The sequence below is a fragment of the Loxodonta africana genome, chromosome 3 (genome assembly GCF_030014295.1).
Source record: "Loxodonta africana isolate mLoxAfr1 chromosome 3, mLoxAfr1.hap2, whole genome shotgun sequence".
Classification (NCBI taxonomy): domain Eukaryota; kingdom Metazoa; phylum Chordata; class Mammalia; order Proboscidea; family Elephantidae; genus Loxodonta; species Loxodonta africana.
In genome coordinates this window covers 152,873,684-152,890,855 of record NC_087344.1, presented here as the reverse complement: position 1 = coordinate 152,890,855, position 17,172 = coordinate 152,873,684, and the positions used below count along the sequence as shown (strand labels likewise).

At 46.9% G+C, this 17,172-nt stretch overlaps 2 protein-coding genes across 3 annotated transcripts; one reads left to right on the top strand and one right to left on the bottom strand.

Annotated features, from left to right (window-relative positions):
- Positions 1–1,468: 1,468 nt before the first annotated feature.
- ANKRD34A (ankyrin repeat domain 34A) lies at positions 1,469–12,743 on the bottom strand. 2 transcript variants are annotated; one of them, XM_064282337.1, is made up of 2 exons: positions 6,450–12,743; positions 1,469–3,559 (listed from the first exon to the last, which is right to left on the bottom strand). In XM_064282337.1, exon 2 carries the CDS (start codon positions 3,441–3,443, stop codon positions 1,953–1,955), a length of 1,491 nt encoding a protein of 496 aa, XP_064138407.1. In that variant the 5' UTR covers positions 3,444–3,559; positions 6,450–12,743; the 3' UTR covers positions 1,469–1,952. The 2 variants fall into 2 exon arrangements, with proteins under 2 accessions (XP_064138407.1, XP_010599627.3); XM_010601325.3 differs by lacking the exon at positions 6,450–12,743 and adding an exon at positions 4,094–6,336.
- Positions 12,744–12,776: 33 nt separating this feature from the next.
- POLR3GL (RNA polymerase III subunit GL) lies at positions 12,777–16,342 on the top strand. Its single transcript, XM_064282341.1, has 7 exons — positions 12,777–12,902; positions 13,180–13,309; positions 14,485–14,553; positions 14,900–14,956; positions 15,192–15,265; positions 15,397–15,510; positions 15,820–16,342. The coding sequence occupies exons 1-7, from the start codon at positions 12,777–12,779 to the stop codon at positions 15,904–15,906; spliced, it is 657 nt and encodes a 218-aa protein (XP_064138411.1). The 3' UTR covers positions 15,907–16,342.
- Positions 16,343–17,172: the final 830 nt, after the last annotated feature.

The window sequence follows — 17,172 nt, the reverse complement described above, 5'->3', positions numbered from 1 at the left end:
TTTTGTTATTAATGGATAGACATTCAGAGGGGCTAAATTGCCCAAAATTCAATAGCTAGGAAATGGCACAGGAGGGTTCATTCAGACAAAGGTCTTTTGACTCCTAGTATTTTGATCTTTTTGTATGCCACATTGTTGGGTAATTTTCTCATTTCACCTATTCTAAGGATCCGTGGCGGTGCGGTGGTTAAGTGCTCAGCTGCTAACCAAAAAGACAGCTGTTCAAACCTACCAGCTCCTCTCTGGGAGAAAGATGTGGCAGTCTGCTTCCATAAAGATCACGGCCCAGGAAACCCTACGGGGCAGTTCTACTCTGTCCTATAGTGTTGCTTTGAGTTGGAATCGACTTGATGGCCAGGGGTTTTAAGTAATAAAGAGTAGAATGGGCAGTTCCCTTTACTTCCCATTACAGTCGGGAAGAATTAGAATATATACAAAACATAACAAACAAACAAAAACCAAAGAAACATAAACCCCAGCAAACTGAGAGGTCCAGGGAGTAGATTAAGACAGGTACTCTTGTTATAAAAATGGTCAAGTTGGATTCCCTCTAATTACTGTTACACACACATTACACACCCTTTGTCAGCTGACCAACATGTCATTTTTACCTGGGTGAGGTTATACTAACTCCTCTCTTCTGTCTGCCCCCTACAGTGGCTCAGAAATCAAGGAATGGAAAATAGAGGCCAAAAGTAGAAGAAAATAGGTGAGACACACCTGGTGAAATGGAAAGTAGCCCTCAAGAGAAACTCCAAGTGGTCAAAAAGTAGAAGCAGTTAATCCACTGAGTTATATCTGCTGAGGGACTCTTTGTAGGAATCTAAGCTTAAACGTTTGAGGATGGACATAAGGGAGACTGTGGGAATGAAAACCTATCAAATGCCTTAAAACCTTCAGCAGACAGGACACTTACATTTCCTTTTGCAACTACAGTTAGTTGGTCTCCTGGAAAGAAGGTGGCTGGAGCCTGTAAGTATCCCCTACGTTGTTATAGCTATAGTCAGCAGCATTCTCCCTTCTCATTCCTCATCCCCCCCCAAACACACACACCCTGCATGCAGAAGAGTGACAAAACAGAGATTCTGAATACATTTATTTGACATGTCAAGTGGAGACAGGAGTAATTTTGTGTTACTCCCCACTTCTACCTGTAGGAGTGTTCATAAGCTCAGACAGAACAGAAGAGCAGCTTAGAGCCCATGACCCATCCCCTGGGAAAATGAGACGACCTGTTGTAATGGATTGGTTGGTGCAATGGGGTGGGAATAAAAAGCGGGAAGTTGAGAAGGCAAGCTGAGAGCAGAGGGGCAACAGCAGAACCGAGGCTAGAAATTGCTGCAGGAAACCTCCAAGAAGAGCAAAGAGGAAGGTATCCTGGAAAGTGGGGCTTGCAGCAGAGTGTGAACAAGGGACCTGGCCTGGAGAGAGAAGCAAGACCTGTAGAACACGGTGGGATATTCATGAAGAGGGTAGTGTGGGCAAAATCATGATGGGGTCTGGTCGTAGGGCACACATGGAAAGCAAGGGATTGTTATTTAGGTGACGTTTTCAGCAGGAGGCCAAAGAGATCAAGGATGACCCCCAAAGGAGGGGTTTCCCTACTGCTTCTGAACAAATGCGGTAAGTTTGGGGCCCATTTGGAGCCCTAGCACAAGTGATCCTGTGTGTTTACCAGTGTACCATGCTTGTGGGTACACAAGTAATCTCACATGCATGTAAAGTGACCAGGGAATGAATGCATGTGTCTCTATGCCCAGCAAGTAGAGAATTGACCCTTCTCAAGCAAGTAAGAGTACTGTGCTTGTGGACACATGTTTACCCATGTGTACGTGTACTGTGCCCATGAGCACATGTAAGCGACCCCTATGTCCATGGTGTGTGTGAGCTGGTTCCCCCACCTGTCCCATCAAGGCCCTGATACCCACCCTCCCTGGCTCCTCTCACTTCCCTCAGCGCCCTGGCTCCCCTGGCCCGCCTAGACTCTGGAAGCCCCCTAGCAGGCGGATCTGCTCAGTCTGCATGGAGTGGCGCCTCACCAACTTGCGCTTGGTCCTGGGAGAACCTGGCGCCCCCGCTTGGGGAGGGGCGGGCAATGAAGGCGCCCGACCTCCGGGTTGGGGGCGAATGTCGGGGATGGGAGGATGGGGGCTGACGTTGAGTGGGGGCAGGAAGCCCGGCCGCGTTTGAGCGATGTGGTCCAGGAGCAACGTCCCCGAGCCCCTCCGCTCCAGCAGCCCAGGACTCCGCCTCCGCCCACTCAGCGGAGATACAGCCCCTGGCAAACTCTCTTGGGACTGGCGCGGAGAGGGAGCCGAGCCGGCTGGAGGGAGGGTCAGCGGGGAGGCGCTGTAACGGCGGCGCTCTAGGGACAGGCGGCTAGACTCTGGCGAGTCGGGGCAAAGATGTCCGGGGGTGTCGAGCTCCACCGGCTCCATTCGACTCAGTTTCTGCCTCAGCCCTGAAGGGGCACCAGACTCCTGAGCCTCTGGCGCGGTGTTTCGGCGAGAGAGAGCCCAGCCTCCCGTCACTTTCTCCGCCCACGGAGGCGGATCCTCCGGGCCTTCCGTGCTGTGACGTCGAGAAAGACGGGGTCGACCGGTCAGCGTCAGGCCATTGAACTCAGCAGTCAGGCGTTCGACCCCCGGCCTCCCCTCGGCAGGCGGGACTGGTTGGGGAGGGGCCACTAGGCCCCAGGGCTCGGAGTTGAGCCTTTTGAGTGGTTTTGGGGGGTGACGGGGTGGCTTGGGAAGAGGTTCAGAAGGGGAGGGGTCATCGGGGGGCTTAGGAAGAGGGAATTCAAATACGTCCCGCTTCTCCTCTTCCTCTTGAGCGCGAGGGGATAACAACCCCCGCCCTCCTCCTCCTGCAGTTTGCAGTTGGATTTCCGAAGGCGACGTGCAGGCCCCCGGGCTAAGGGCAACTGCAGCAGGTTCCTCCACCCCCGGGGACGGTGGAGAATTGAGATACTGCCGGGTCTTCTTGGTGCCCGAAGGCGAGGTGTCGGTTGTGATGATGATGACTTCCGTGCCCTTGGCCTTGCAGGCATCCAGCAGCGTGGCAAGGGTCTCTCGGTCCCCGCGGTCCAGTGCGTGGACAAGCGCGGAGGCGCCTGCGTGATCTCGGACAGAGGGGTCTGCGCCGTGGGCCAGGAGCAGCGAGGCTACGGCGGCACCCCCACCTCCGGCGCAAGCGTGCATGAGCGCCGTGCGCCCCAGGCGATCTGCGATGTTGGGGTCTGCGCCTTGTTCCAGGAGGTAGCGTACCATGCGCGCCTTGTTCTGGGGGTCGTCGTACCGGGCCCGACAGGCCGCCATTAGTGCAGTCTCCCCCTGGGCATCACCCTCATTCACGTAGGCGCCCCCCTCCAGAAGCAAACGGGCCAAGCGTAGCTTACCCTGACCCACGGCCCGAAGAAGAGCGTGGCCCTCCGTGTGCAGCATAGCTGCGTCTGGGACGAGGGCGCTGATGAAGCCGGGACGAGGACCTGCCGAGGATTGCTAGGGTCGTGGGAGTGGTGGTTGGAAGAGGCCTGAGGGTTCAGTGGCAAAGCCGATCCCTGCGAGAAAGAGAGACCTTATAGACGGATTCAGAAAGGGAAACCAAGGCACAGATAGAGGGATCGGGCGTCAGGCAGGGCAGAGATCCACGGAACACAGTCCTTCCTAACTCATGCCTCTAAGCCGCCCTTACCCCCACCCGACGCATGCTTGAGGAGGTGGGAAGGGTGCACCCGCACTGAAAGATGAACGCGCGTGCAAATGCGTACGTGCACGCGCGGGGATATCCGCACCCCCACCCTCACCCCACGGCTTATCAGACCTTTCCAGCACCCCCCTTTTATTATCTGCACTTGGAATACCCCTTCCTAGGATGCTGAACGCCACCTACCCACACACATGCACCCATATATTCACACACACATTCCCATTCCTAACCTCTTTTAGGTTGCCACAGCCCCAGATATTGAGTAGGGGGAGGGAAGCAGCTTTAGAGCGGGTGGGGAGAATTGGGGGTTTCTTTTGCCCCTGCTGATACGTTCCCCATCACTCCTTGCTCTTTCCCCTCCCAGGCTATGCGCTCAAATAGATACCTGAATGTCCGCAGAACCTCCGCGGGGCCAGGACTGAGGCCCGGGCCACGGGGCAGCCAGGGTCGGGGAGCCGGGTTCCCGGGGGCCCACATGGCGTGGGGGGGCACCCAGATCCCCTTGGTGTCAGCATCTGCGCCCCGGCGCCGGATCCTTGTCCCTCCTCCCGGTGCGCCCCGGGCACAGCGCCGACTCCGGAGGAGAAAGGCTGGGGGGGGGGGGCGGGCGGAGCTCTGCCATGCTATTTATAGCCCTGTCTCTGCGGGTGGGGGCGTCCGGCACCAAGCTGTTCCCCCACCCAAGTACACATAAACCCTCAAAACCTACAGGCTCCAATCCTGACTTCTCTCCCAGTCGACCTCCCCTCAGCCCCAACAAACCTAAGTGTTCTTTAAGGAACTCCTCTGCGAACCCAGACCCGGACCATCCCGATTCCTCGCTGAGCTTCAGCAGATTCCCTTTTTCGGCGCTTCGTGTGTTTATATACGCCTGTGCGCCAGACCTGACCTGCCACACACAGCACACGGCATACTGTGCAGAGGGGTGGAGAGAACCGGAGTCCATACTGTGCAGACAGAGGCAGGAGATCTGGTTGCCTTCTTGTAGTTTAAATGTCACAGAGCAAGGTCCACCAGGCGTCAGGCACAGCGGTACATCTCCATCCCACCTCCCTCCAAATGGAACACACATCACAGACAAGCTTCGACCTCAGCTCCCTTGCATAGACCTCTTAATATGGGGAGGGTTGATATATGGGGTCATTTTTAGGTATACCAAGGGGCATTCTCAGATGCCTCCTTCCTCATATCCTTGGTGGTGGTGGGGGGGGAGGGGGAATAGAAAAGCGGCATGAAAAAGAGCTAACCTTGTAATACACTCTCTCTCATTGCATCTCTTTAATCTCGGCCTTGCTTAGGTTCATTATTTTTTCATCTTGCTTGAAGGTCTCTGTCCCAATCGCTCCTTATGTGTCTTCTCTCTCCATATTTGTCGCTATGGGTCTCTCCCACTGTGTCTGTGCCTCTCCTTGCCACCTGCCCTGTTTCCTTGGTTACCATAGCATCCATCTGCACATTTTAGGAATGAGTTTGTGTCCAGTTGGGAGGCACCAGGGGAAGTGAGGGATGAAAAACTATCCCAAGGATTTGGAAAGCTCACCTGGTCCTGTGATATCGCAGAGGCTGGAGGCCACAAGACACAAGGTATTAAAATAATGTGTTTGGGAAAGAGGAAAGAAATATTTGCAGGGAAGCTACAGATTTTATGAGCTACTATTTTCTGAACACCAACTACATGCCAAGTGCTTTACATACATTATCTCCAATCCTCACAGCAACTGTATAAAGTAAAAATTATTGTCTTCTTGTTACAGATGAGGAAATTGAGGCTTAGTAAAGTTATGCAAGTTTTCCAAAGCCTCACAGTTATGTTTTTGTCCTATTCCAAAGACGGGGCACTTGCCACTACACCTACAGCCTCCCAGTCCAGAGTTTTCACTCCCAGGATCATTTTCTCTGGCATCTGGGGAATTCTTCTTGACTAACACTTGGATTTTATCTTTACTTTGACCTCGTCCTCTGTTTCTGTTTCCTATGAGAGTAGGAATCCCATTCCACCCTGTTCCCCTTTACACGGCACTAGGAAAGCAGTGGCAAATGCAGGAAGCACGGGGTTCTGCCCTGCCTCCCCAATATTGGTTCTCTGATCCTTCCCCAAACCTGCTTCCCGTTTTCTTATAGACACGGCAGCAACCCACAGAAAAATATTTTTAGAAAAGAAGTATCCATTGGTGGTGCTGAAGGGGGCAGTGTAGCAAAGAAAAGAAGGTGGGAGTAATGGAGAAGAGGCCAAGCTGTGAAGCCAGGGTCACAGAGACTGATCCCTAAGAGCAGTTTCATAGAGGTTCATTTCTCTGTTAAGGCCCTCATTGTTTGGCCTCTCAGTGGGGCCTCTCTCGCAGGAGAGTCCCTCGGTGAAATCTGAGTGTCAGGTTCCTCTGTGAACTCCTGCTAGCCAGGTGCTCCTCCATCCGGAATAAGGACGCAAATAAGTGACCTCTGGTTGATTCCGCAACCTCATCTCTCTCTGCACCCCGTTTGCCAAGCCTAGGTTGAGGCTGGCTCGCTTCCTCCCTCCTTCTCCGCTTCAGCTCAAGTGGGCGGACTTTCCTCCCCGGCTTCTACTAGATTGGCCAGGAGAACACACCAATGGGGAGCTCAGAGAGGCGGGCCTAGGACGCCAAGGGCCGGAGGACGACAAGCAAATATCAAGTTGGCAGAGGTGTGGGCTTCGCGTGGGGGAGGGGCGGCAGGTAAGGTTCGGACCGGGTGACGTTGATCCGGTTCGGTCCCACACTTACCTGACTAGCTCCCCGGGCCTGGGCTGCGAGATAGACAACACTTTCCAGCGGCCTGTTGGATCAACCCCTTTAGCTTCCTGCCCTGTATCCCTTGGCTCCCATTACTCTGTCGATTCGTGCCAGTGGACCGCACTTTTGTTTCGCGCAATAGGGAAGAGGTATTAAAGCAGAAGCGAGAAAGGCTCACTCCTGTACCTCTGACTCTTTGCAATGGTATCAGCCCCCCCTCACCCCCGAGTCTATTAATATTATTTCCCTGTCTGAGAGCCTAGCGAATTCCTGTTTGTCAATCGAGACAACTCAAATACTACCTCCTACCTGTACCTTTCCTGGACCCCTTTCTTGCAGAATTAATTATTCCCCTGTCTGACTTTAGATAGCATTTTTGCATACTGCTTGCATACGCATGCATATACTCACTTTCTTTTAATGTTTCTATTCTCAGACTCTAGGATTTTGGAGGGCAAGGACTAGTACTTAATACATACTGCCCGATGAGAGTTAATTGAATGGAATTGATTTCCAGGAACTAGCACTCTTTTTAAGGAGACAAGATTTAAACTCGTGTATGCTGTCCTTTATTGTAACTATAGAACAATAAAAGACAATACAGTATATAATCAAATGCTCTTAAATTCATGGTTCATAATATGATTGTTTCCACAGTCCAGAGAAGGGAGAGAGCAAGGAGGACTGGAATGGTGTGGGGAGGCATTATTAATCAAAAGATCTCAAGCTTGTAAGGGCGCTTAGAAATCATGTATTCATTTATTCTACCAATATTTATTGAGCACTCACTATATACCAGGCACAGTGCTAGACAATGGGAATCATAGCGAATCCTCTACAGTAAGCATGAATCCTTTCTTTGATAAATCGTATTTGGTACATTGTTATCTAACCTCTATTGAAACTTTGGTAAAAGAACTCACTACGTTGCTTTGCAGGTCTTTTTATTTTTGGATATTTGTTTTTCAGTCAATATCAAACAAATGTCCTAAACAAGAATTATATAGCTCAATGAAATGTATTCCAGACTTTATTGGAAAAGAGGGAGATGTGCCCTGCCTGGTAGCTTTCTTAAAAACAAAGAAAACCATTATTTTTGTTTTCTAATTATAGAAGTATTTTAGTTATCTAGTGCTGCTATGGGGAAACCCTGGTAGCATCGTGGTTAAGAGCTACGACTGCTAACCAAAAGGTCAGCAGTTTGAATCTACTAGGTGGTGCTTCTTGGAGACCCTATGGGGCAATTCTACTCTGTCCTATAGGGTCACTATGAGTCAAAAGAATCCTCTCGCCCGCAGTGGGTTTTGTTTTGTTATTGGTTTTAGTGCTGCTATAACAGAAGTACCATAAATGGGTGGTTTTAACAAACAGAAATTCATTTTCTCACAGTTTAGGAGTCTAGAAGTCTGAATTCAGGGCACCAGCTCTAGGGGAAGGCTTTCTCTCTCTGTCAGCTCTGGAGAATGGTCTTTGTTTCTTTTCAGCTCTGTTCCTGGGTGATCTTCATGTGCCTTGGCATCTTTCTTCCTCCATCTTCCTGCTTGCTCGCTTTCCTTTAATCTCTTTTGTGTCTCAAAACAGATTGATTCAAGATACACCCTACACTAATCCTGTCTCATTAATATATCAGAGACAACCCATTTCCAAATGGGATTATAACCACAGGTTAGGAATTAAACACATATTTTTTGGGAACACAATTCAATCCATAACATTAAGTAATATACATTTATGTAAAGAATTTGGAAACATAAAGGTATAAAGAAAAATACCTGTTATTCCATGGCCATGATGTAGTGATAACCATTATTAATATTTCAAAGTCTCCTTTCCATTTCATTTCTGTATAGCCACATAATAAATACAATTTTATATCATGTTTTCCCCGACTTTACATTATATTGTAAGCATTTTTCTGCCTTTAAAAATTATTTAAAGTCATGATTTTATGGCTACATAAATAGTCACTATGAGTTGGAATCGACTTGACGGCACTGAGTTTGGTTTTTTTTTTTAATAATAGTCTAAAATGGATTTTTTTAAACCATTCCTTTATTGTTGGATCATTTAGATTGTTTTACAATTTTTGCTACTATAAATAACTCTTTGATAAATATCTTTGAACCTATATTTCTGACTCATATCTAATGGTTGCTTTAGGATGGGTTTTTAAAGTAGGATTACTTGATTAAGTATTAAAAAAACAAATGCCATCAAGTTGTCAAAGTAGAACTTTGCTCCATAGGGTTTTCAGTGGCTGATTTTTTGGAAGTAAATTGCCTGGCGAGTCACCTATGAATGAACCTGAACTGCCAACCCTTGGATTAGCCGCCAAGCGCATTAACGTTTGTACCACCCAGGGATTAGGGATATAAGCATTTAAAAAACTGTTGTTACAAATTATCAAATTGCTTCCCTGAAAGACTGTATTTGTTTATAGTCCTTCCAGGGAGGCATGAGTGCCCATCTCATAAAACTCATGACAGTGTGATTATTATTTAAATCTTTATCAGTTTGATAGATGAAGGGTGGTTTTATTGAACATTCTCTTATTGTCTATTCATGTCCTTTGCCCATTTTTTCTGTTGGGGTGATTTTTAAATTTGGATTTCCAAGAGTTCTAGTATAATGAGAATGTTAACTCCTCACCTAGTGTATTACAAATATGGCAGACTGTAAACATTAGAGTGTCCCAAGGTTCAGTCCCTGGATCTCTCCTTTTCTCTGTTCACATTCACTCCTTTAAGGATCTCATCGAGTCTCATGTCTTGAAATATCAAAATATCACTTATATACAGATGACTCCACTAGATTCGAAGCTCCATTTAAACCCTGTGGATGCAGCAGATTTTTGTCCATTTTGCTCACTTCTGTATCCCTAGTACCTAGAACACTGCCTGGCACATAGTAAGCACTCAGTAAGTATTTGTTTAATGAATTAAAGTGGGATTATATTAGTCCAATTTTACAGATGAGGAAACAAGTTTAGAGGTGTTAAATAAATTGCCAAAGACCTCATAGCTAGAAAATACTGGGATTGGGATTCAAATCCATGTTCTTAACGACTACACTGTGCTGACTGCCTTAAATTCGACGTAATTGTTAAAAGTGTTTTTCTGTTGAAACCTGTTTCTTAGTAGCTTCCACCACATTACACTAGTTACCTACTGCAGCTTTAACAGAAATACCACAAGTGGATAGCTTCAACAAACAAATTTATTCTCTCACAGGCTAGTAAGCTAGAAGTCCAAATTCAAGGTGCTAGCTTCAGGGGAAGGCTTTCTCTCTCTGTAAAAAAAAAAAAAAATGTAGGCTCTGGAGAAAAGTCCTTGTCATCAATCTTCCCCTGGTGGAGGATCTTCTCAGTGCAGGGACCCTGGGTCCAAAGGACAAACTATGTTCCCTGTGCTTCTTTCTTGGTGGTATGAGGTCCCCTTGTCTCTCTGCTTGCTTCTCTCTTTTATTTTTAAAAGAGATTGGCTCAAAACACAACCCAATCTTGTAGATTTGAGTCCTGCCTCATTAACATAGCTGCTGCTTAATTGCACCTCATCAACATCATAGAGATAGAATTAACAACACATAAGAAAATCACATCTGATGACAAAATGGCAGACAATCACTGAATACTGGGGATAATGGCCTAGCCAAATTGATATACACATTTTTGGGGGACACAGTTCAATCCATGACAACAGGTAATGTGTGACTGGGAATAAGTTTGTGTGTGAGATGTTGTGGTTTTGGGGGAGGGGGCAGTGCGGGGATGAACAATAAAGAGGGTTATTGTTAAGGGTGAGCATATAGGTTCCAAATCTTTTTTTCACCAACTAAACTTTTATGAACTTTGAATTGCTACTCAAGTTTTATTCGTTATTAATATGTATTTTTTAGAAGGTTTTAGATTTACAGGAAAATTGAACAGGTAACAGAGAATTCCCATATACTCCCAGTGTATAGTTTTCCCTGTTAGTGATATCTTGTATTAGGTATTGTGCATTTGTTACAATTAATGAACCATGATTGATACTTTATTATTAACAAAGGTCCATACTTGATTCAGATTTCCTTAGTTTTTACCTAATGTCCTGTTTGGGCTCCAGATCCCATCCAGGATAACACATTACATTTAGTTGTCGTGTCTGCTTAGGTTGCTCTTGGCTGTGACAGTTTCTCAGACTTTCCTTGCTTTTGATGACCTCGACAGTTTGGGAGGCACTGGTCAGGTATATTGTAATGTGTCCCTCTATTGGAATGTGTCTGATGTTTTTCTCATGGTTAGATTGGGGTTTTGTATAGGTTTTTGGAAGGGGGATGACAGAGGTAAAGTGCCATTTTCATCACATTGTATCAAGGGTATATACTATCAACATGACTTATGACTGTGGTTATTGACCTTGATCACTTGGCTGAAGTAGTGTTTGTTAGGTTTCTACTGTAAAGTTACTTCTCTTCCCCCACCCCTTCCCTACTGTACTCTTTGGAAGTCTCTATACCCTTAAGTGTAGGTTGCATGTAGGGAGTTATATTTCCCCTCTGTCTTGGTTATCTAGTGCTGCTATAATAGACATATCACAAGTGGATGGCTTCAACAAACAGAAGTTTATTCTCTCAGTCTAGGAGGCTAGAAGTCCAAATTCAGGGTGTCAGCTCCAGGAGAAGGCTTTCTGTCTCTGTTGGCTCTGAAAGAAGGACTTTCTCATCATCTTCCCCTGGACTAGAAGCTTCTCTGCGGAGGGACCATGGGACCAAATGATATGCTTTGCTCCTGGCTCTACTTTCTTGGTAGTATGAGATTTCCCTGTCTCTCTGCTGGCTTCTCTCTTTTATATCTCAAAAGAGATTGACTTAAGACACAATCTAATCTTGTAGATTGAGTCCTGCCTCATTAACATAACTGCCTCTAATCCTGCCTCATTAATATCATAGAGGTAGGATTTCCAACACATAGGAAAATCACATCAGATGACAAAATAGTGGATAGTAATACAATACTGGGAATCATGGCCTAGCCAAGTTGATAGATATTTTGGGAGAACACAATTCAATCCATGACACTCATTTAGGATAGAATATCCACATAATTTATTTGGAATTCTGCATGGGATTTTTGTCTCTTCTCCCCCATTTAGTAATTTATTCAATCATTTATATCAGTATGGACACATGGACATTTACTTATACTTTAGGTTATAATCCAGGACAACTTTATTTTGTTCTTCAAATTGCTCTGGCTTTGGCCACTGGGAACTCTTTCAGTTAGTGATCTTCTTGTAAGTTTCATTTTCATTTGGTGACTTTAGCATCCATCATAGCTGCCTCTTACTGGTCCCTCATGATTGATGATAGGAGCCAGAGTTCAATTCAGTAGAAAGGGAAACTTTCCAATCACCAGAGTTGACCACAATGGAATGGGCTTCCTTGGGGGAGAATGGGCACCCTGTCTTTAGGAAAATGCCATCAGAAGCTGAATGACTAACAACTTATAGAGTGGAGTCCTGCATTAGAAGAAGTTTTGAACTGGATGATCATAAATGTTCCTTCCAACTCTAGGATTCTGTTCTTCTAAGTGGTGTTTGACGAGATCAATTTAATTGTAATCTCTCATTTCCCCTCTGTTGACAGTGAGACTGGTGACTCCTCTCTGTGCCTCCGCTGTGCCTGGCACCCTGCCTTTCTCATGGTGACTGCTTAATAAATGTTTTTCTGACAGTCAATACATTGATTGAATTGGGGTCTAGTTGGGTTTGGAAGGCCAGGCAGAGAAAGAAGTCAAAGGTCATATATGGAAATGCAGATGATGACAAATATTAAACTATTTTAGGGATATAAGCCAAACCAAACCCATTCCATCAAGTCAATTTCGACTCATAGCAACCCTACTGGACAGAGTAGAACTGCCCCATAGCTTTCCAAGTAGCAGCTGGTGTATTAGAACTGCTGACCTTTTGGTTAGCAGCCAAGCTCTTAATCACTGCACCACCAGGGCTCCATTTCAGTGGTATAGAGAAGTTTTATCCAAGGGACTAACCACTCTCTCCATTGTGTTATCATTACACTATATTGCAGTTATCCATCCTGTTGGGATGTACTCATCCATGTTTATATTGCCAGCAACTAATACCCTGTCTGACACTGTGCCTTCTCAGTCAAAATTCATTGAATGACATTGGCTTTTCAGGTCACTGGGAGAGAAGAGTGGTGTCTTGTATTTCCTTGGCTTTCTACCCATTTTACTGTACTCATTTTTATCTTTGTTTTTGTCTTTATCAGGTTTATCTCTCTGGATCTCTGAATACCCAGCCCCCCCACCCCGCCATGGCCAGCCGGGGTGGGGGCCGGGGTCGTGGCCGGGGCCAGTTGACTTTCAACGTGGAGGCCGTGGGCATTGGGAAGGGAGATGCTTTGCCTCCACCCACCCTGCAGCCTTCTCCACTCTTCCCTGTGAGTGTCTCCCCTCCCTTCTCAAGACTACCATGTGCCCCTGGCTGACTGTATTTGATCCTGGATTCCTCCCGGGGCATCATTAAACTATCTTCATCTTGCCCCTCCCTGTCTCTATCCTCCCAGCTCACTTGGGATGTTTTCCAGACAAGGAAGTGTCTACCCATACTTCTCACATTCCCAGCTCCCCAGCTTTCAGATTACTCTGTCCTTCCTGCTCATTCTCTTTTGGCCCTGTGTTCAGTGGTGAGCTGACCACTGTCCCCTGCCTCCTTAGCCCTTGGAGTTCTACCCAGTGCCTCTGCCCTCTGGAGAGGAAGGGGAATACGTCCTGGCACTGAAGCAGGAGCTACGAGGGGCCATGAGGCAGCTCCCCTACTTCATCCGGCCAGCTGTCCCCAAGAGAGGTCAGTTGGAATGCTAGCTTCACATTCTGAGTGCCTCCCATGGGCGGTGTGCAGTACTCAGCACCACTGGGAGCCAGAGGAGCCAAAAGAGGCACAGGAAGTTCACTGTCTAACAGGGGATATCATAATAATTACTCTTGCATTTGAAATGCAATACAGTATTCATCGTTTGTATTGAGTCTCAGAATAGTCTTAGAAGACTGGGAAGAATCGTGATGCTCATTTCACAAGTATAAATGAAGGGATGAATGAAAATATAACCTGGGCACCAATCAGGCAGAAGGAGGGAGCTGGTGGTAGGTTTTTAAGAACCTCTGCTAAGAAAAGCATTAACCCTTTAGTTAGTGGTTTATCAGGAGGGACTGGAGAAGAGGGAGCACTTAGAAGGCTCAGGACAGTGGATATTTACTAACTGGTAAGGAAGTTCAATATTTCAGTATTTTGATCACTGTGCTTTCCCACTGTAGCCCTGGAAGGTGTGGCTCAGAGAGATGAAAGACTTGCCTAAAGCCACCCTGTTATCAAGGAGTAAAGGAAAGACTGAAAAGCAAGTCTGGTTTCTTGCTCTCTAGTATACTTTCCACTACATCATACTACTGCTCAAGACAGCCATACTTCTGGGATAAGGGAGGAAAAAACTCCAAATCTATTGTAATTTTGGGTGGCAGCAGTGGTAGAATTCTCGCTTTCCTTGTGGGAGGCCTAGGTTTCAATTCCCTGACAGTGCACCTCAAGCTCAGCTACCACCCATCTTGTCAGTGGAGGCTTGTGTGTTGCTATGATGCTGAACAGGTTTCAGCGGAGCTTATAGACTAAGATGGAGAAAAATCGGCAACGAAAACCCTATGGATCACAATGGTATGAGTTAGGGGCAACTTGACTCAACAGCAGCTAACAACAACAGTATACTTTCCACTGTGACATACTACCTCTCAAGATAGCCATACCTTGGGCTAAGGAAGGGAAAAAAAAAAAAAACTGTTGTAATTTTGTGTGGCAAAGGGGCTGGTTATAATTGTGTTGAAGGTTTATACTGAAGCTGACCTCCTGGGCCCTGGGCTTGGGGTGAGAGAACAAATAATTCCTGAGTATTGAGAGGGCTGGACCCTTAAGAACAACATTGTTGTAGGGCTCTGAAGGGATAAAGCTTTGACTCTTGACTTCTGACCCCTCAGATGTGGAGCGTTACTCAGACAAATACCAGATGTCAGGGCCAGTTGACAATGCCATCGATTGGAACCCTGGTAGGTGATGGACCCGTTCATTGAAGGCTCTTCTTTCAAATGCTTGAGATGCCTCAAGCCACAAGCTACTCCCTTCCCACCACCTCTTCTCTCACCCTGTTCACAGTGTCTGAGAAGAGGAGCCCTTAGACGTACTCCAAAACATCCCAGACTCTACCTGAAAAACCTATTTAATAGCCTCCATCCCTCTGGAGGCATCCAAGCCACAGTTTTGTTCAGAGCACCTTTGACCGAACCCCTTTGTTCCCCACCCTTACCCTCACCTTTCCTTCCCTTAAAACCAGTCATCATTCATAGGAGACCCCAAGTAGGGTCCCACTGACATCCACATTCCTCCTATTGCCAGACTGGAGACGTCTACCCCGGGAGCTAAAGATCCGGGTGCGGAAGCTGCAGAAGGAGCGTGAGTATATCTGGAAAAATGGGAGAAGGGAAGTTTCCTTTATCAGCTGTAGAGCTGAGGCAGCTGATGGTCTTGTCTGCTTTCCCAATTCCTACTCAACTGTCTAAATGCCGTTGTTGGATGTCTTGGTGTCCACATGAGGGCAGCAGAATGACATGGTCCTGGAAGGAGGGTGAGTAAAAGGCTAGCAAGGAGGTTTGCCCTCTGATGGCTCACCTTTTGATTTCCCTACCAGGGACCACCATCCTACTTCCCAAGAGGCCCCCTAAAGCTCCAGAAGATAAGGAGGAAACAATACAGAAACTGGAGGTGAGGAGGAAATGTGCATAAAGACCACCCGGGCCCTAGATCCATTCCCTCTCCCTTGGCCTGTGTGTACCTCAGTTTTTCCCTTCTGGGAGCTGAATCTGGGTATCTCTTCCTATTCATCTTCACATAAGACCCTGGAGAAGAAGGAGGAAGAAGTGACTTCAGAGGAAGATGAGGAGAAAGAAGAAGAAGAAGAGAAGGAAGAGGAAGAAGAAGAGGAGTACGATGAAGAAGAACATGAAGAGGTGAAGGACTGCCTCCCACCTTTGGCTCTCCTTCTTTCCCCTCATAATCTCAGGGAATCTCAACTCCTTTTCCATCAGGAATATTCTCTTCAGAGGGTTGGAGGGCCAAAGGGGATAGTGTCCCCAAAGGGTAGGGGTTTCCCCTCACTTCATCTGTCCCTAGGCTCTTCTCAACAGTAAGCTTCAGCAGGAAGGAAAGGCTCAGGCCTGGAATGATGTGATGGAAAGGAAGGAAGGGGCCTGGTACACAGGGAGGAAAGAGAATGCCAAAAGCATGCCTGACTTTTACCTCTTTTTACCTTATTTTAGGAAACTGATTACATCATGTCATATTTTGACAATGGAGAAGATTTTGGGGGTGACAGTGATGACAACATGGATGAAGCTATATACTGAAGAAGGACCCTAAACAATATCCCAGATTTTCATATCTTTCTGGATTTGAAATGCAGAGAATAACCATCCCTAGTATTTGGTTTTGTGGATAAGCAAGTCGTTCTTCTGACTCTTCTCAGAGTCCAGATAACGTTTTTGGTGCCTGCAGGTGGGAGTGGAGATGAAAACAGGTAGCCCTCTTTTCTATACTTTTCTCTCCCTTTGCCCTTATATCACCTTTGATATCTTGTGGAAAGGGCAAAGGACCAATGTCCTAAATGTATAAAAGGGAGAAAGGAGAATCAAAAGAAGAAAAACCTGGGATTGTTAGATTTGAGACAGCTGTATACATACCGCTACCCATTTTTACAGCTCTTTGTGGAGCTAATTGGGGGTGGGAGCACTTAGGAGGAGTTAGGCCAGTTTTATATTTTTAAATAAAATGTTTTTATTTGTCTTTCTGTCCATGATAAGAACCTGGGGGAAGAAGGCTGGAAGAATGAAGGGAATGCCTTGGTTACAGCCTTCCTGCCCTTTGCTTCTTCTTCCCCCACCCCTGTGGTGGGACACACACTCCTAATCTAGCCCTGCCAGGCACCTGCAGGGCTGCACAGAGTGAGTTGTAAAGACGGAGAACAGCCCATGCCCTCCCTGCATGAAGGCAGCAGACCAGCTGGCTTCTGAGCCCCTGGTTCTCAGGCCTGCTGACTGTCTCTATTCACATATGTTCATAGAAACACAGGCCGTCTCTTTCCCATACGTGACCTTGATCTTGTCCTTGTTTACAAGGAATAATTACAGCTATTTTTATAGTGAGAGTCAAGAAAGCCAGGTGCAGGGAGGGAGTAGGGAGGAGGTGCTGACTCTTCTTCAGCACACTTACTCCTGTTTCCAGGCCCTGGAGACCCAAGTTTGAAAGGTAGACCCATAAAGGGGAAACCCCCTAAATACCCTGTTTTCCACTTGCAGAATAGGGTGACTGAGTTGCAGTTTCTCTTCTGGTTCTTTGTGGGTTTTAGTTAGCTTTTCTACTCCCTTCTCAGCCTTCTCTCGTTGGGGTGGGGGGAAGGGGGAGAAGGGAGGGGTAGGCGAAGTTGCTTTACAGGAAGTAAGGAGGGTGAGGAGAAGGGGAGTGACAGGGACACTCACAGCTCTGAAAGATGCTTTATTGCCCACACAGCTCTCCCTTGCGTGAGGTCACTTCCCTAGGTTCTGATTGGCTTCTGAGAAAGCCCCAGATGAGCTGATTGGTTCCAGCCACTTGACATGCAGCAGTCACGGGCGATC

What these genes read in the sequence shown, in the direction of transcription:
- POLR3GL (XM_064282341.1), top strand. Translation starts at nt 12,777, where the DNA reads ATGGCCAGCCGGGGTGGGGGCCGGGGTCGTGGCCGGGGCCAGTTGACT. An exon ending in AGCCTTCTCCACTCTTCCCT is followed by an intron (nt 12,903 to 13,179) that starts GTGAGTGTCTCC and finishes CTGCCTCCTTAG; the next exon opens with CCCTTGGAGTTCTACCCAGT. An exon ending in GCCAGCTGTCCCCAAGAGAG is followed by an intron (nt 13,310 to 14,484) that starts GTCAGTTGGAAT and finishes CTGACCCCTCAG; the next exon opens with ATGTGGAGCGTTACTCAGAC.
- ANKRD34A (XM_064282337.1), bottom strand. Translation starts at nt 3,443, where the DNA reads ATGCTGCACACGGAGGGCCACGCTCTTCTTCGGGCCGTGGGTCAGGGT.